The sequence below is a fragment of the Lepidochelys kempii genome, chromosome 3 (genome assembly GCF_965140265.1).
Source record: "Lepidochelys kempii isolate rLepKem1 chromosome 3, rLepKem1.hap2, whole genome shotgun sequence".
Taxonomy (NCBI): Eukaryota; Metazoa; Chordata; order Testudines; family Cheloniidae; genus Lepidochelys; species Lepidochelys kempii.
Genome location: NC_133258.1, coordinates 40,759,978 through 40,773,552, shown reverse-complemented (window position 1 = coordinate 40,773,552; position 13,575 = coordinate 40,759,978). Strand labels below are relative to the sequence as shown.

General features: G+C 38.6%; 1 protein-coding gene across 1 annotated transcript in view; it reads right to left on the bottom strand.

The window, feature by feature from the left end:
* MYOM2 (myomesin 2) overlaps positions 1 to 13,575 on the bottom strand; it is a 174,925-nt gene that overhangs the window by 23,091 nt on the left and 138,259 nt on the right. The window contains exons 23-29 of the mRNA XM_073336199.1: positions 13,101 to 13,257; positions 12,880 to 12,986; positions 9,079 to 9,123; positions 8,557 to 8,693; positions 4,244 to 4,388; positions 4,073 to 4,132; positions 2,156 to 2,223 (exon numbers count right to left, since the gene is read on the bottom strand). Coding sequence (XP_073192300.1) covers positions 2,156 to 2,223; positions 4,073 to 4,132; positions 4,244 to 4,388; positions 8,557 to 8,693; positions 9,079 to 9,123; positions 12,880 to 12,986; positions 13,101 to 13,257 — 719 coding nt within the window. The remainder of the gene's footprint in view (positions 1 to 2,155; positions 2,224 to 4,072; positions 4,133 to 4,243; positions 4,389 to 8,556; positions 8,694 to 9,078; positions 9,124 to 12,879; positions 12,987 to 13,100; positions 13,258 to 13,575) is intronic.

Here is a 13,575-nt window from a genome sequence, read left to right as displayed (position 1 = left end):
GCATCTGATATAGACTGCTACCTCAGAGAACACCTTGGTAAAGACCCTGGGGGAGGCAAAAGGGAGTACTCTGTAATGAAAGTGGTTGGTGCACACCATGAATCTGAGAAACCTCCCAAGAGCGGGGTGGATGTCCATGTGAATGTAGGCGCCATTCATATCAAGAGCTGAAAACCACGTCTTTCTCCAGGGATGGAATTATAGATGCCAATATGACCATCTGAAACTTTAGTCTGAGAATACAACTGTTGAGATGGCAAGGATCAAGAACGGGTCTCCAACTGCTCTTCTTTTGGGTACTAGGAAGTACATTGAGTGAAAACCCCACATTTGGTACTCGAAAGGAACCCACTCTATTGCTCCTTGCTGTAAGAGGGATTCTACTTCTTGTTTAAGAATCTTCTCAGGAGAGTAGCCCCCAAAAGGGGGTGGGAAAGGAGATATTGGAGGTAGTACAGATGTAAACTCTATTGTATAGCCAGAATGCATGACATTCAGAACCTATTTATCCATTGTTATTTCACTCTAGGTGTTGAAAAATAGTGCTAGACAAACCCAAACAAGTGCATGGGGATCAGCGGGTGTTGAACTTAGTGGTTTGCAGCTCTTGATCTCCCATCAAAAAATAACACTTAGCTGAGGGTTGGGGTTGGGATTGGGATGAAGAATCTGCTGTGGAAGATGTGGGGCTTTTGAACCCTGTGTCTCTTTTGGGGTGGCTCATATAAGGTCTCTGGTGGTAGAATTGAGTCATTGGTCTAGGCTTGTATGATTGCCTATGAATTTTTCTGTTGGGGGCAGGAGTATATATATCCAGGTAGTGAAAGGTGTCTCTGGAATTCTTCAGGGTGTGCAAAGACACATCTCTCTTCTGGCTAAACAGATGAGTCTCATCAAGGGGCAGGTCTTCAGTTGGTGTTCTGAACCTCTCTGGAACCACTGAAGCATGAAACCTTGATTCCCTGCACTACATTATAAAGGCAGAAGCCATCACCCTTGGAGATGTATCAGCTCTATCTACCACTGATGGAAAAGTAGCCCTGGCAACCATCTTGCCTTCTTCTATGAGAGCCTAGAAATTAACTCCGTCCTTCTGGTACTACCCTATTGTAAGGGTTTAAAGTGAGTGTAGTGTACTCGATGGCACCTGCTTCGCTCAGTATATATAGAGGACATAGCTCAGAGCATGACTTGGGTGGGAGAAGGTGTGAGTGGATCATGGCACACTTCAGCTATCTCTGGCTAGAGGAATGGTCCTTAGGGTGCTGTACTAGCCAATATATGTTAGAGACAGGCATGTGGCTGCTCTAATTTGTACCAGAGGGCAGTTCAGCTCCAGGACTGGGAGAAGCAGAATGGCAGTTTAGAGGCACTTTTGCCTCCCCACACAGTTATGCTGGGCAGGAGCTGAAGCTAAAGTCCTATGTGTGTTCACAGATAATTTGTGAACAGAAAAAAAAGCTACTAAATGTGTAAGATAAATTACTCATAATGAATTATTCAATCAACTCTAATTAGAAACCCAAAACCTATTAAAAATGAGTAGTTAAAACTAATACAAAAGTGTCTGCGCTGCTCAAAAAGCAGTGAACATCCTGAGTTTGATGTTTCCCAAATTAAATCCTTTTAATTATTCATTACTCTCATTATGAGTTCTTATAAAAAGTAAAGCAACTAGAATAGTCAAGCCTCCTAGAACAGCATGTAAGGACAATTAATGACAGTAAGAGCTTTCTCAGAACTCCGTATACATTACTTTGAAATTAAGATGTTACTTTTTCAAAACCATTGACTGAAAATATGAGAAGTCCTGTTTTGTCATCTAAATTCATACAAGAAATATTTGTTTGCTTAGCTCACTATCAAAAACAAATAATATTTAAAAATGCATCATCTACATAGATTCATAGATATTAAGGTCAGAAGGGACCATTATGATCATCTAGTCCGACCTCCTGCACGACGCAGGCCACAGAATCTCACCCACCGACTCCTGTAACAAACCTCTAACCTATATCTGAGCTACAGAAGTCCTCAAAGCATGGTTTAAAGACTTCAAGGAGCAGAGAATCCTCCAGCAAGTTACTGTTATCTCACATATTATTGTGAGATTTATACAACTGCCTGGAAAATGTTTCCAAATATGTTTTCTCACCTTACAGACAAGTAAAACCTCACAATCTTCTGTAACTTCCCAGTATAAATACTCCAGAAAATGAGGACCTGGGAAACAAAATGAATATAAAACATATGCTATGGAACCTACAAGGGAACACTTCTCACTTCAGTATGAGCAGGGGAAAGTAGATGTTGATCCAATAGAAAGTAGATCCAGGAGCCTTGGTCCCAGTCGTTCATGAACTACATATTTCCTAAAGGAGAAACCTTTCAATGGGTGTTTGTCTTATTGATGTGGGATACAGAAGGAAAAAAAAAAGTGGGACCCATCTTAGTTTGCAGCTGAGGAGATGTACCATTCCCAAATGCACTACAGCTTACTGAGTGAGACAAATAAAGTCCTTAAATTTGATATTACCCAGTTGCCAACTAAGCATACGAAAGAGATAGAATAGGGTTACCAATAAATGTCCAAATGAAATATTTACTGGAGAGGGAATTGGAGAATAAACAAGTGTCTCAAAATGCTCACCCAATTATATGTTCAAAGCAAAAATCCTTGACCAAACATTATTTTTCCAAATTACATTAAATGAAACATATTTAAATAATGTTCTAATATTGCTAAAGAGAAATCTGAACTACTTGTGTTCCCCCATAATCTACTCCAATCCTGCAAATAGGCATGCCAATGAGTAGCTTTCCTGACAGGCACAGTCCCTTTGAAGTCAGTGGGATGACTCATGTGAATAAAGTTATGCATATGTTTAAGTGTTTGCAAGATCAGAACCTAACAACATAAATTTAATGTCTGATCCTATGAGATGTTGAGTCCCTACAACTCCCACTGAAATCAATGAGGGTTGGCAGTGCTCAGCTCCTCACAGGAAAAAATCCTTGGAGCTTGTGCATTGAAGGGAATATTTTGTATCTTCGTTCATAAGACTTTAGATAAACCAACACAGAAAATACAAAATTACATTATTTATGCAGATATACTAGGGATATCAATAAAAATAGGTGGATTAGCAGGGAGATGACAGGATGAACTAATAGGTTTTTGCCATCTCTAATTTTTGTGATTCTGCTAGCTGGTGTCCTGAGATTAGTACTTATACAAAGGTACTTATGCAAACTTTGGAGCAAATAAAATAAGCAATATTTTTTCAAACATTCTAAATAACATACACTTAATAAATTATAATTATAAATTACAACTAGAATGAAAATATTTTAAAAGAAGGATTTAACAGCTATGTATTCTGAATTAGACATCTAACTAGTATGCTAATTTCCTTGAACTGCAAAAATTATTCTTGATTTGAATTCTAATAAAATGTAGACTGAACTTTATACAAAGAAAATAATAGGTGCACATTTGGGGCCCAGTCCTCTATTCTTTGTTGGAGTTTTGCCTATCCAAGGACTACAGGATGAATTTGACACTACACTTTGCACATATGAATACACCCCTCTCTCCCCCCCACCCCACACACAGATACTGATCAATGATATCAATGGAACTACTTGCATGCTTAAAATTAAGCACATACTGAAATGCTTTGCTGGATCAGACAGAGCCTACAGTAGGATCCCACACCCGTTAATTCAGAAGAGAACTTCTTATAAGGTCCCCAACTTTACCTGCCCTGCACTTGTGTGATCATCACATAGTGGAAGCTCTACCACAAACTGAGAGCAGTAAATGACCCTAAGAAAGCATAATTATGGTTTCTGATAGTGTGTGCAAATGTGTTTAAAGCAGACTTCTTGGGAAATAGTGTGTGTAATATAGACTTCTTGGGAAATAAGAATGCAAAGTGTTCAGTATGTCCTGCATGGTGTTCTCAACTCCTATTGATGTCAAGGGGAGTTGAGGACACTCATCATTCACAAGAGGTGCTCCGTTAGCTGCAAAAATTCAGCCCTAAGTCACCAGCCCTTCCTCTCTTACCTTGTTTCCGGAGATACTCCTTTCTCTGGAGCTCAGCCTCAGCCAATACAGCCTTGAATGCTAAATTAATGGTAGAAAAGTATTAAAAAATGTTAGTTGCTGAAGAACTCAAAAGAATAATTGAAGTGCTTTATTTTTCATAGGCTGAGCCAAATGTTTCAGGGAACTTACCATCTCCAATGAGAACTAATGAAGACTGGTTCTTGGCATTTCCATCTTCAATTTGTACAGTGTAAGTTCCTTCATTTTCAATTGTAAATTGGTCCATCAGCATCTCAATAATGCCATTTGAATAGTCACACTTAATTCTATGGTGCTGGAATTACATAGCATTACAGCAGGTAAGTATAGCTACACAATGCGATGTGTAGTGCAATTTATTTATAATTCCCTAACATACCAGTCATTACCATATTCATTTGCTGATTTTATGTCCCAATTGCCTATTCTTCACCTCTTACTATGAAGCTTTCTGGGGCAGGCCCTGTCTCTTTATTTGTTTTTGTACAGTACCCAGTACAATGGGGCCTCTCTGCTACTATGATATGAATGTTCAATAATCGTAACAACAATTCTTTTTTCACCACTTATAAATCTAAGTGTAATGGACCATGCTGGCTTCATGTGAATGAGTAGTTGGCCCACAGAGTGGATACTATTAAGTCTACTACTGGCTTCAATACTGCAAAGATATCAGCCAGCATGGAGCTGAGTAGAGTTCCACTGAGGCCAGCTGGAAGGTCGAGGTTAAGAGAAATATCTTCACACTGTAGATAGAACTACTATAACCAATCCAAAGAGCAGAACTTGGCAGTTGGTTGTAGGGTCCCTGGGCTGGAACCCCATGCAGTGAGAAGCCCTGGGTTCCCCTACCAGCCACCAAGGAAGCTAGCATGAAGAAGGGGGCAAGGATAACAGAGAGCCCTGAGAAAAGACACTGAGGACCACAAGGCCCAGAGTCAGAGCCAAAGGTCTGATACAAAGTGTTGGACTTTTTTTGTAGTATTTTTCTGATACCCCGGAAGGGATAGACTAAATCATGACCTGGCCAGAGGGTTGAGTTACAGGAAAAGACACCACTGCAGTGAAGAAGCAATGGTCTGCAGGGGGCTACCAGATGGGGAGAGAGCTGCTATGTTACGACTGGCCACGAGGAGGCAGTGAGTGAATTCTTCCATAGGCTGCAAAGAAGATGTGGGAAAGGAAACAAGATGGCATCATTTTGGAAAGAAAACTGTGTACATGAGATTAAGGGTATGTCTATACTGCAGTCATGTGGCCATGGCTTCACTGTTCCAGTACCTGAGCTCGCTAGATTAAAGCGAGCTCAGACATGTCTACTCAAGATACTATTATACCTCATGATTGCAGTACAGATGTACCCTACTACAGATTAGATTATTACATTACACTCATTATGAGACGGATCTTGGTCCAGTTAAATGGAGTGGCCTTTCAATACTGAATGGGAGCAGTATTAGACCCTGTATTTTTAATAATCATTACTGACATTTTCAAAAGTACAAATCATACAAGGGAAATACTTATGGCATGTTGTGGTAAAGAGCTGAGCTCTCTCAACTTCCAGTGGAATCAAGTGGCTCACAGAAACAGGTCTTAAACATATAAACAATAGTGAGAACATATGCCATTCAATAAAGAAAATAAAGATCTAAAACTAAATAGAGGGAAACTGAAAATATGAACAAAATTATAAATGCAATAAATAAAGCAAAATAAGAAGCTACATTATTTGATATGAAACATAAAAAAGTTATAGCAGAATAAATGAAATGCAAAAAAAAATAAACAAACAGGCATGGAAAGCACATTAACAAAAGGGGAATCAACTACTGCCAAACAATATGAAGGAATCCAAAGAGAGCTGGACAAGTTTGGAGCAACAAGTGAGGGAGATGATTTTGTGTCAGCGTTTTGGATGGATTGAAGAGAGGTAAGGTGCAAGGATCACGGGCACGATGGGAAGAGGTTACAGTAGTCAAGGTGACGATCTTGGAGGTACCGTTGAGAAAAAACTGGTGGGTTTGACGTGGAGTGAGAAAGAGAGCATGGGTCTACAAATTACAGAATCCTGAGGAACAGAAAGGATGGAAGAGCTGCTAACAGAAATAGAAAAGAAAGATAGGTTCAGATTAATTTCCCATATAAAGTCCTTACTTATGTGAAGAGTTCCACTAAAATCAATGTGCCTACTAGTATCAATAACAACTTGTGTCAAGAAGAGTTAGCAGGATCAGGCCTTTACTTGTTAAGGACAAGAGGCCATTTTGAAAAATAGATTACTGGTACTGAAATCTGAAGGTTTAATTTAAAATATCAAGGAAGCAACTATGAAATGAATGTCATGGGAAAAAATAATGAAGGGAGAAGTAAAGAAAGAACCAGTATGATAACTAGAGTATTTATTAATGGAATGACATACAGAGAGGAGAATATGTACATTATTTGCACATAATTACAATGGAGATGTGGTCATAAAATCTGGATGTTGACTTCTTTCTTTGAACATACATAGTAAAGTAATATCACAGGATAAAGGAGAATTGGCTCAGTCACCACATTAAACAGGACATTGGCATATATAATCAAAGTCTGTAGGTAAAGAAGGTACAAAAGAGTTGGTGGTCATGATTAAAAAGAGGGATTTGTGTGTGAAATGAAGAGAAGCTACATGTTATGCATTAAATTAAGTATCAAGCAGTACAACTAAATCAAGAAAACATTTCTCTTGGTCTCTGATTCCAGACCCTGTACTCATTGAAGTCAATGGCAAAATGCCCACTGATTTCAATGGTACAGAAACAGACCCAAGAGAGAAAACTAAATTGGTGTTTCCAGCAGTAGAAAGGAAATTAGAAAAGGGAAAATACAAAGGCTCAATCTTGTCCTTTTTCTTGCTTCTTGAATTTGTTATATTTCTTACTTTTGGGCACAGGGAGCAAGATTAAAATGACTAAACAGTGCCAGTTAATTCCATTTTCACATTACTACATTTCAAACATCTTTCAGAAGTGGGACCAAAGGAAGTTTTCCCAATTAGGGCCCAGAAGAAAGTTATTTCATTCTCATCAATGACCAGAATCAAACTACATTCTCACCAGCACAATGGTCTATTGAACATGTTCACTGACTGCAGTCCAGTCTCTAGGCAGGTTTTGGAAAATAATTAGGCTTCGAGCTGTTGCCATTATGCAGCAAGATGAAGTTCAATGATTTTATGGGTACCATAAATACAAGACTTTTATGTGACTTTCCACAAAAATATCATCAATCTCCACAAGTAAATGTCACCTGTGGATTACTAATTAAAATGGTGAAATAATACAGCTCGACTGCAAGAGGCTATCTATGATGTCAACTCTTTCAAAACAGATGCACACTAAAAATAGATGAATCAGTTCTGTAAACAGTTCCAAATCCAGAATATTGAAACTTCAATAGATGCGAGTAATCTTTTATTCATGTTTTCAATGTTACAGTTTATTACTTCTCAAGAAAAGCTATAAGGGGGAAAGAAATTTATTATTCTAACAGAGAAATATTCTCTCTTAATCCTGTCAATATGTAATCCAGGGGAATGTTCTTTGCTCTCTAGGGTTTGCAAAAAATGCAGACAAACTTCTCTTATCAAAAATGTTTTCTGCAACCTAAGGGACAGATTAATCACTTTGAAGCCATAGCCATGCTGAGGGAGCAGTGTGAAAGCACCCCACCCCAGAAAGATTACTGCGGGGATTGTGTGGCAGACAGGCACAGACTCTCTGAATGCTGCTCTTTATGTACAGAGGGTGAGCAATGTGCTCCCCCCGGTGTGCTGGCCCTGCACTGCGACCTGATGGTTGGGGGTTGGGCAGGGGAAAGAGCATGGTGCTTATCCTTACCCTTATCCTTCCCTGATCCCTTTACAGGGTCCATTGCAGTGAATGGTCTTAGTGCAGCAGTGCAAAGGTAGGGGAAGCTGCTGCCTTACCCTTCTAGTGGCAAGGCAGCCCTGCAGATTATTGTTCTGATAATACTCTGCATAAATAATAAAAATTCCAACACATGGGAAAAGCTCCCCATAAAAACCTGCATAGCCACCACATTATCCTCCTTCAAATCCCTTCTTAAATCATACTTGTATTGTGATGCCTACAAAATATTTGGCAACGGCTGAGCAGTAGGCATACCATGACTGATGCTTATTACACCACGTATGGTTATCTCAGTGTTACTTTGTTCTCCCCATCACTTGTTTGTCCAATTATCCCTAGCTTCCATATCTCAGAATATGCTTAAATTATAAGACCTTTGGGGGCAGGGCCTGTCACTTTATGAGTTGTGTATATAGTACTTAGCACAGTGGCATTCCTTCCAGGCACTACCAATACATCAACATTAATAATAGGGTAGACAATGCAGATTTAAGTAATTCACATGCAAAAGTGACGTAAAGGCAACTATAGCCTTCCACATGTACTTACATCACTGTTTACAACTTCTTTATCATTAATAACAAATCTGAAGCTGGCATTCGGTGACAAGCTCTCAGCTTGAACCCAGAAACGAACCTCTCCTTTATCAAACATCTCATAAGCTAATTCTGATTTCAGAGGAATTGCTACAAGAATAAAAGCAAGCAAAAGTCAATAATGCATGAACCCTTGTGAGCAAGAAGAGAGGAATAAAAAACAAAACTCTCCTGTACCCTTGTTATGCATTTTAAAGCTTCTTTCTAGGAGTCAGAGCACGATCTCCACTACATCCTTAACGCAGTGTTTGAGGATTTTGCATAATAGACACCCTGCCAGTATGGACAACATCGAAGGACTCTTGAGTGATGAAGATTGCTATCAGATAAGAGCTAAAATTTGTTTTAAATTAATCAAAAGATAAGCAAGCAAATTTTGCTGTGAAAAATGAGACTGTCATTGTCCTTGGGAAGCACAGCCATCAATGTGTAATTGTTTCATGAACTGTCTATTAAATTCAGAAGTTCTACTTACTTGGGTTCTTTATATCATGGCTTAGTGTCATCAGACGTTCAAGCTCTGAAATTGTTAAAAAGTTTGAGGTATTAATTTATTCTGACAGAGTTAAAATGCAACTGTTAAAACAGTGTACAAATCAGCATCAATGCATAAATAATCTGCTTATGGCTTGTGGGAAAAATACTCCAAAAGTCTCTGAAAATTCAGGTCTCAAAAGCTAAATTTCAGAAGACAGGAAAAACTTAAAATTCTGGCCCATGGAGTTAGTAAGTTTTCATATTTAAAATGTATGAGAATGTAAGCATGGAGCTAAAACTCATTCTATGGGATTTACACTAAAGATATATAGGCATTATGCACCTAACCTGCATCTAACACCCTCTTTATCTGCTGACCTGGCTCACTGACGTATCATTTCCAAAAGGTTTCTTTGCTAAAACAGCTAGATTGAGAGCTGGTTGGTAGGAAAGGTTCAAATAGCAGTAAATCCTTATGAAGATTGTGTACCAGGCTAGGTTCCACGTAGCTGGGAAATAGGACTAATCCTACTTAACATATTTATTACTGGTAGGGACTTGGAGGAAGAAACTAAGTGCATCATTTCAAAATTTACAGATAATACAAAGACAAGAGGAAACGATCAAGGATTTTAGGACACAGTGGAGGATTTAAAAAAGTTGCAGAGGATTTGATCTAGTTTTGGGAAATGTCTGGATAGCTAAGAGATTATTTTCAATGGTGGAATAAGTAAGGGGAAGAGCAGACAAAATACGTATGGGAAGAGCAGACAAAAAGTAAAATGATCATTCCATGTGTTAGTCATGGCAGAGGAAGAAAGGATTTAAGTTTAGTGGGGGAAATACTACCAGGGTTGGGTCACAGTGCATGGCTTTCAGCAAAAAAAAGACTAGGAATGTGTTAGGGTGGCACACAGATGCTATGGTGATGGGCCCACTAAAAATACAACTGGATGCACAGATGGATCAGTGATATGTGTTAACTTAAAACTAATAATAACAATGATAAATTAAATATTCTAGACAAAGCCTTTAAAGGCTTTAAAGGCCTTTAAAAGCCACATCTTTAGTATGTACAGATGGGGTTGTCTAAGACTAGACAGAATAATAATGGCTATTCAGTGCCCCAAAACTTCATTAACTCAGAGTGAAGGTTGACCATCAATGCCTTTAGAGCATCAAGTGCACCTAGATCTAAGCCTGTGAATACCAGGAAATACAGAGTTAAGGTACACACCAGTCCTGCCCCTAAACCTTAATCCTGCCAAGCACTACTAGGGATACACTATAACTAGGTTTCAGAAAAACTGTCCTATAATGAGTAGGTGTAAGAAAAACTGCCCTATAATAAGTAAGACACAGTAAATGTGACTTATTACGCAGTGGGCTGTGATCTACAGAATTGTGCTCTCTCACTCGTCTGTGTGGATTCCAGCTGCCCTTCACAGTTTTAGGGACAGCTATATTGATTGATCTAAGCTTACTTACAGCAGGTTGCCACAGTTCACACTATGATAGGAGAAGAGGTGCATCTACACCCAAAAGGATCATGGACCCCTCATTTCTGTGCTGAGTTAGATTGGTAATACAAGTACAGGGGCATAACAGTCTATTCTTGCCACGGCAATCTGTAGCAGTCCACTGGCATACATTACAGTGTACTACAGGACATAAGTAAGTGCAAGTGACATTCCAGAGTGAATAGTTAGGACAAGGGTCAAGGGACAGTAGAATCTGGCATCTCTGGGGTAGTTTGTGCAAAGTACATGAAGCGGTTGAATACAGGCACAACAATTTTTTAAACATCTGAATAATTATGTGGATTGCAGAATACTTAGAAAAATCAGCTCTTAGAGTAAATTGGTCTCAGCCTCACTACAGTGATGCTACTGTCCCGCAGTAATCAAGGATTGGGCGAACAGAGAAGGGAAAGTTAATGTATGGTATGAAAGATCTCTTGAAAGGGTTCAAGTGTGTTTCTCATGGAATAAATAAGTCTACAAGGTGACCTCATTACAGTTTCATAGGAAAAGAAAAAAAAATCCAGGAGTGGGATTTTCAGTGTCTGACTTAGGAGCACAAGTCCTGCTGATATTCAGTTACATTCAATGGGCCTAAGTCATTTAGGCACTTTTGAAAATCCCATCCCTAGATTTTTTCATATCTTCTGAAATTGTAATGAGATCATCTTTCAGTCTGTTTCACAAAATGCAGTGCAAGCACGCTCCATCCACCTAGGCACGTACTTGTGTTCCTAGCCTGTGCTATCCTGGCTTCAATGCTAGCTAGATTAATGCAGGTGTGAGTACATCTACCTGAGCTGCAATTGCCCCTCTGATTGCAGTGTACACATGAGCTAAGTCACTTAGCTCAAGTCCTTGGAGCACAAGTCCCATTGAATGTCCCACCTCTAATACTTGATTCCACCCACCTTTAATTTATTTTGAGTGTAAATCAAGTTTCCAGTTGAATTCTATGGGCTTTGGGTCAGCTTTAGATGCTTAAAAGAAAGCATATACATTATGTGACAATAATTGAAAGCTGTAAAATGTGAGGTTTGGGTTAGATCTCAAGATGCATTACAAATCAGTTATTAGAAAGTAGGCAGATAATATTTGAAGGAAAAGATGAATGTAGATGAATAAAAAAATATAATTGGGAGGAAGATAGGAAGGTTCCCTGAATAGTAAAGCCTGCCTTAAAGTAGGAAGAAGTCTAGATCTAATCCAAAATTAATGGGCCAAATTATGCTGGGTCGTATATAGATGCAGCCACACAAGAGGCAGCCATAAAATACAACGTCTATTTGGGAGGACAACAACCAGAGCTGTCTGTAGCTGCTGATGGCATAAAAGGGTGACAGGGAAGGGTGTGACCAGATCACCACCCTCTAAGTACCGCAACAACTGCCAGGAGATCACTGGAGGGAGCATGGGTGTGACCCTTGCTAAAATGTAGCAAGTGAACCTCTCCAATACCCTCACCCTCCCAGCTTCCCTTGGATGGTGATGGGCACACTAAATAATGGCAACCCCAGTGAAGTAGAGCATAGCTACTCCAGATTTATGTCAAGGTAACTGAGAGAAGAATTTGGCCTAATATCTCAAGACACTGCTATTCAACTAATATAGTTCTTCCTCCTTCCTTCCCATTACAGCTCTGCATCTTAGACTTATAACCTAGTTCTATACATTTAACTCCAGAGGTTGTATCTGTATTTTTCAAACTATTTAAGTCACTTTGGATAGTGTATAGGATTTTGAATTTAGGTTAATTAGCTGTTACATGGTTGATTATTAAAGACACATACTATGGGCCAGCTTTTCAGAGCATGTTAACTGTAGAATTAGGGACATAAGTTCACCAAATAGTGCACACAGCTAATTGGATTTTCAGAAGCTTAACTGAATTGCTCGTGCAATTGAAACTACCAGATTTTTTTTGGTAGTGTTTTTTTGTTTTGTTTTCTTGCAGATTTTATTGCATCCTTGCATTACAGTAAATTTGAAAATTAATACTAATTGTGTACAACCTTTATCTTTTTTTTTAATTAACTATTTCCTTAAGTACACAATGCTGAAATTTCACTTGTATGCTAACCAGGAAAATAGACAGCCACTCCCAGAATGCCTGTTCATTCATATTTATTTTGCTCTTCTGCACAAAATAGAATGGGTGCTTTAGTGTCAGGAACCATAAGTAACTTCTTATGAAATTACCTAGTTTGCTTGTACATCTGGTTTTCTTAATATAGCCCCACAAATAAAGAGAGGCAGTGCTTAAATAATAGTGCTCTTACCTTTCTCATCCATTTTAAAGCTGGATGAGATGCCATCTGTGTCACTAACAGCTACAGAATAGGTTCCCAAGTCCATTTTATCAGGATTTTTGAAGTACAACTTAGAACTAAAGAAATCATTAAAAATATATATATATACACAGTTAGTGGCTTTGTCACAAGTGGGCAAAGTTTTACAAGAACAAACTTCTAGTGCCTTTATACAGAGTTGCAGAACTTACTGCTCTCCAGTTGTTTCAACATTAAATTTGTCAAGATCAGTAATCTCTTCATAGGATTTAGACCAAGTAAAATCTGATGCCTCTGTAACTTCTGGGCAATCAAAAGCTAGGTAAATGTTACCTTCTTCATCCACATCTGCAGTAATTTCCTTAGTTCCTGAAAATTAAGAATCAGTTCACAAACACAGCAGTCAATAAACAGCATTTATTCTTCAAGGCCCCAGTTCAGCAAAGCACTTAAGCAGGTACTTAAATCCATTCTTCTTCAGCAATGTGTCTTAAGCACATTAAAACGGGCTTCAGCACATTCCTAACTTTAAGCATGCATTGAAGTGATTTGCTTAACATCCTAGAATGGGGTTTCTTATAATGTACAAGGAAACAGAAGTCTAAAAAATGCTTAGTGATACTAAGCTATGAAAAAAAACTAACTGTAAACTTGAAAAGTAAACTAGTAACATAAATTATAACACAA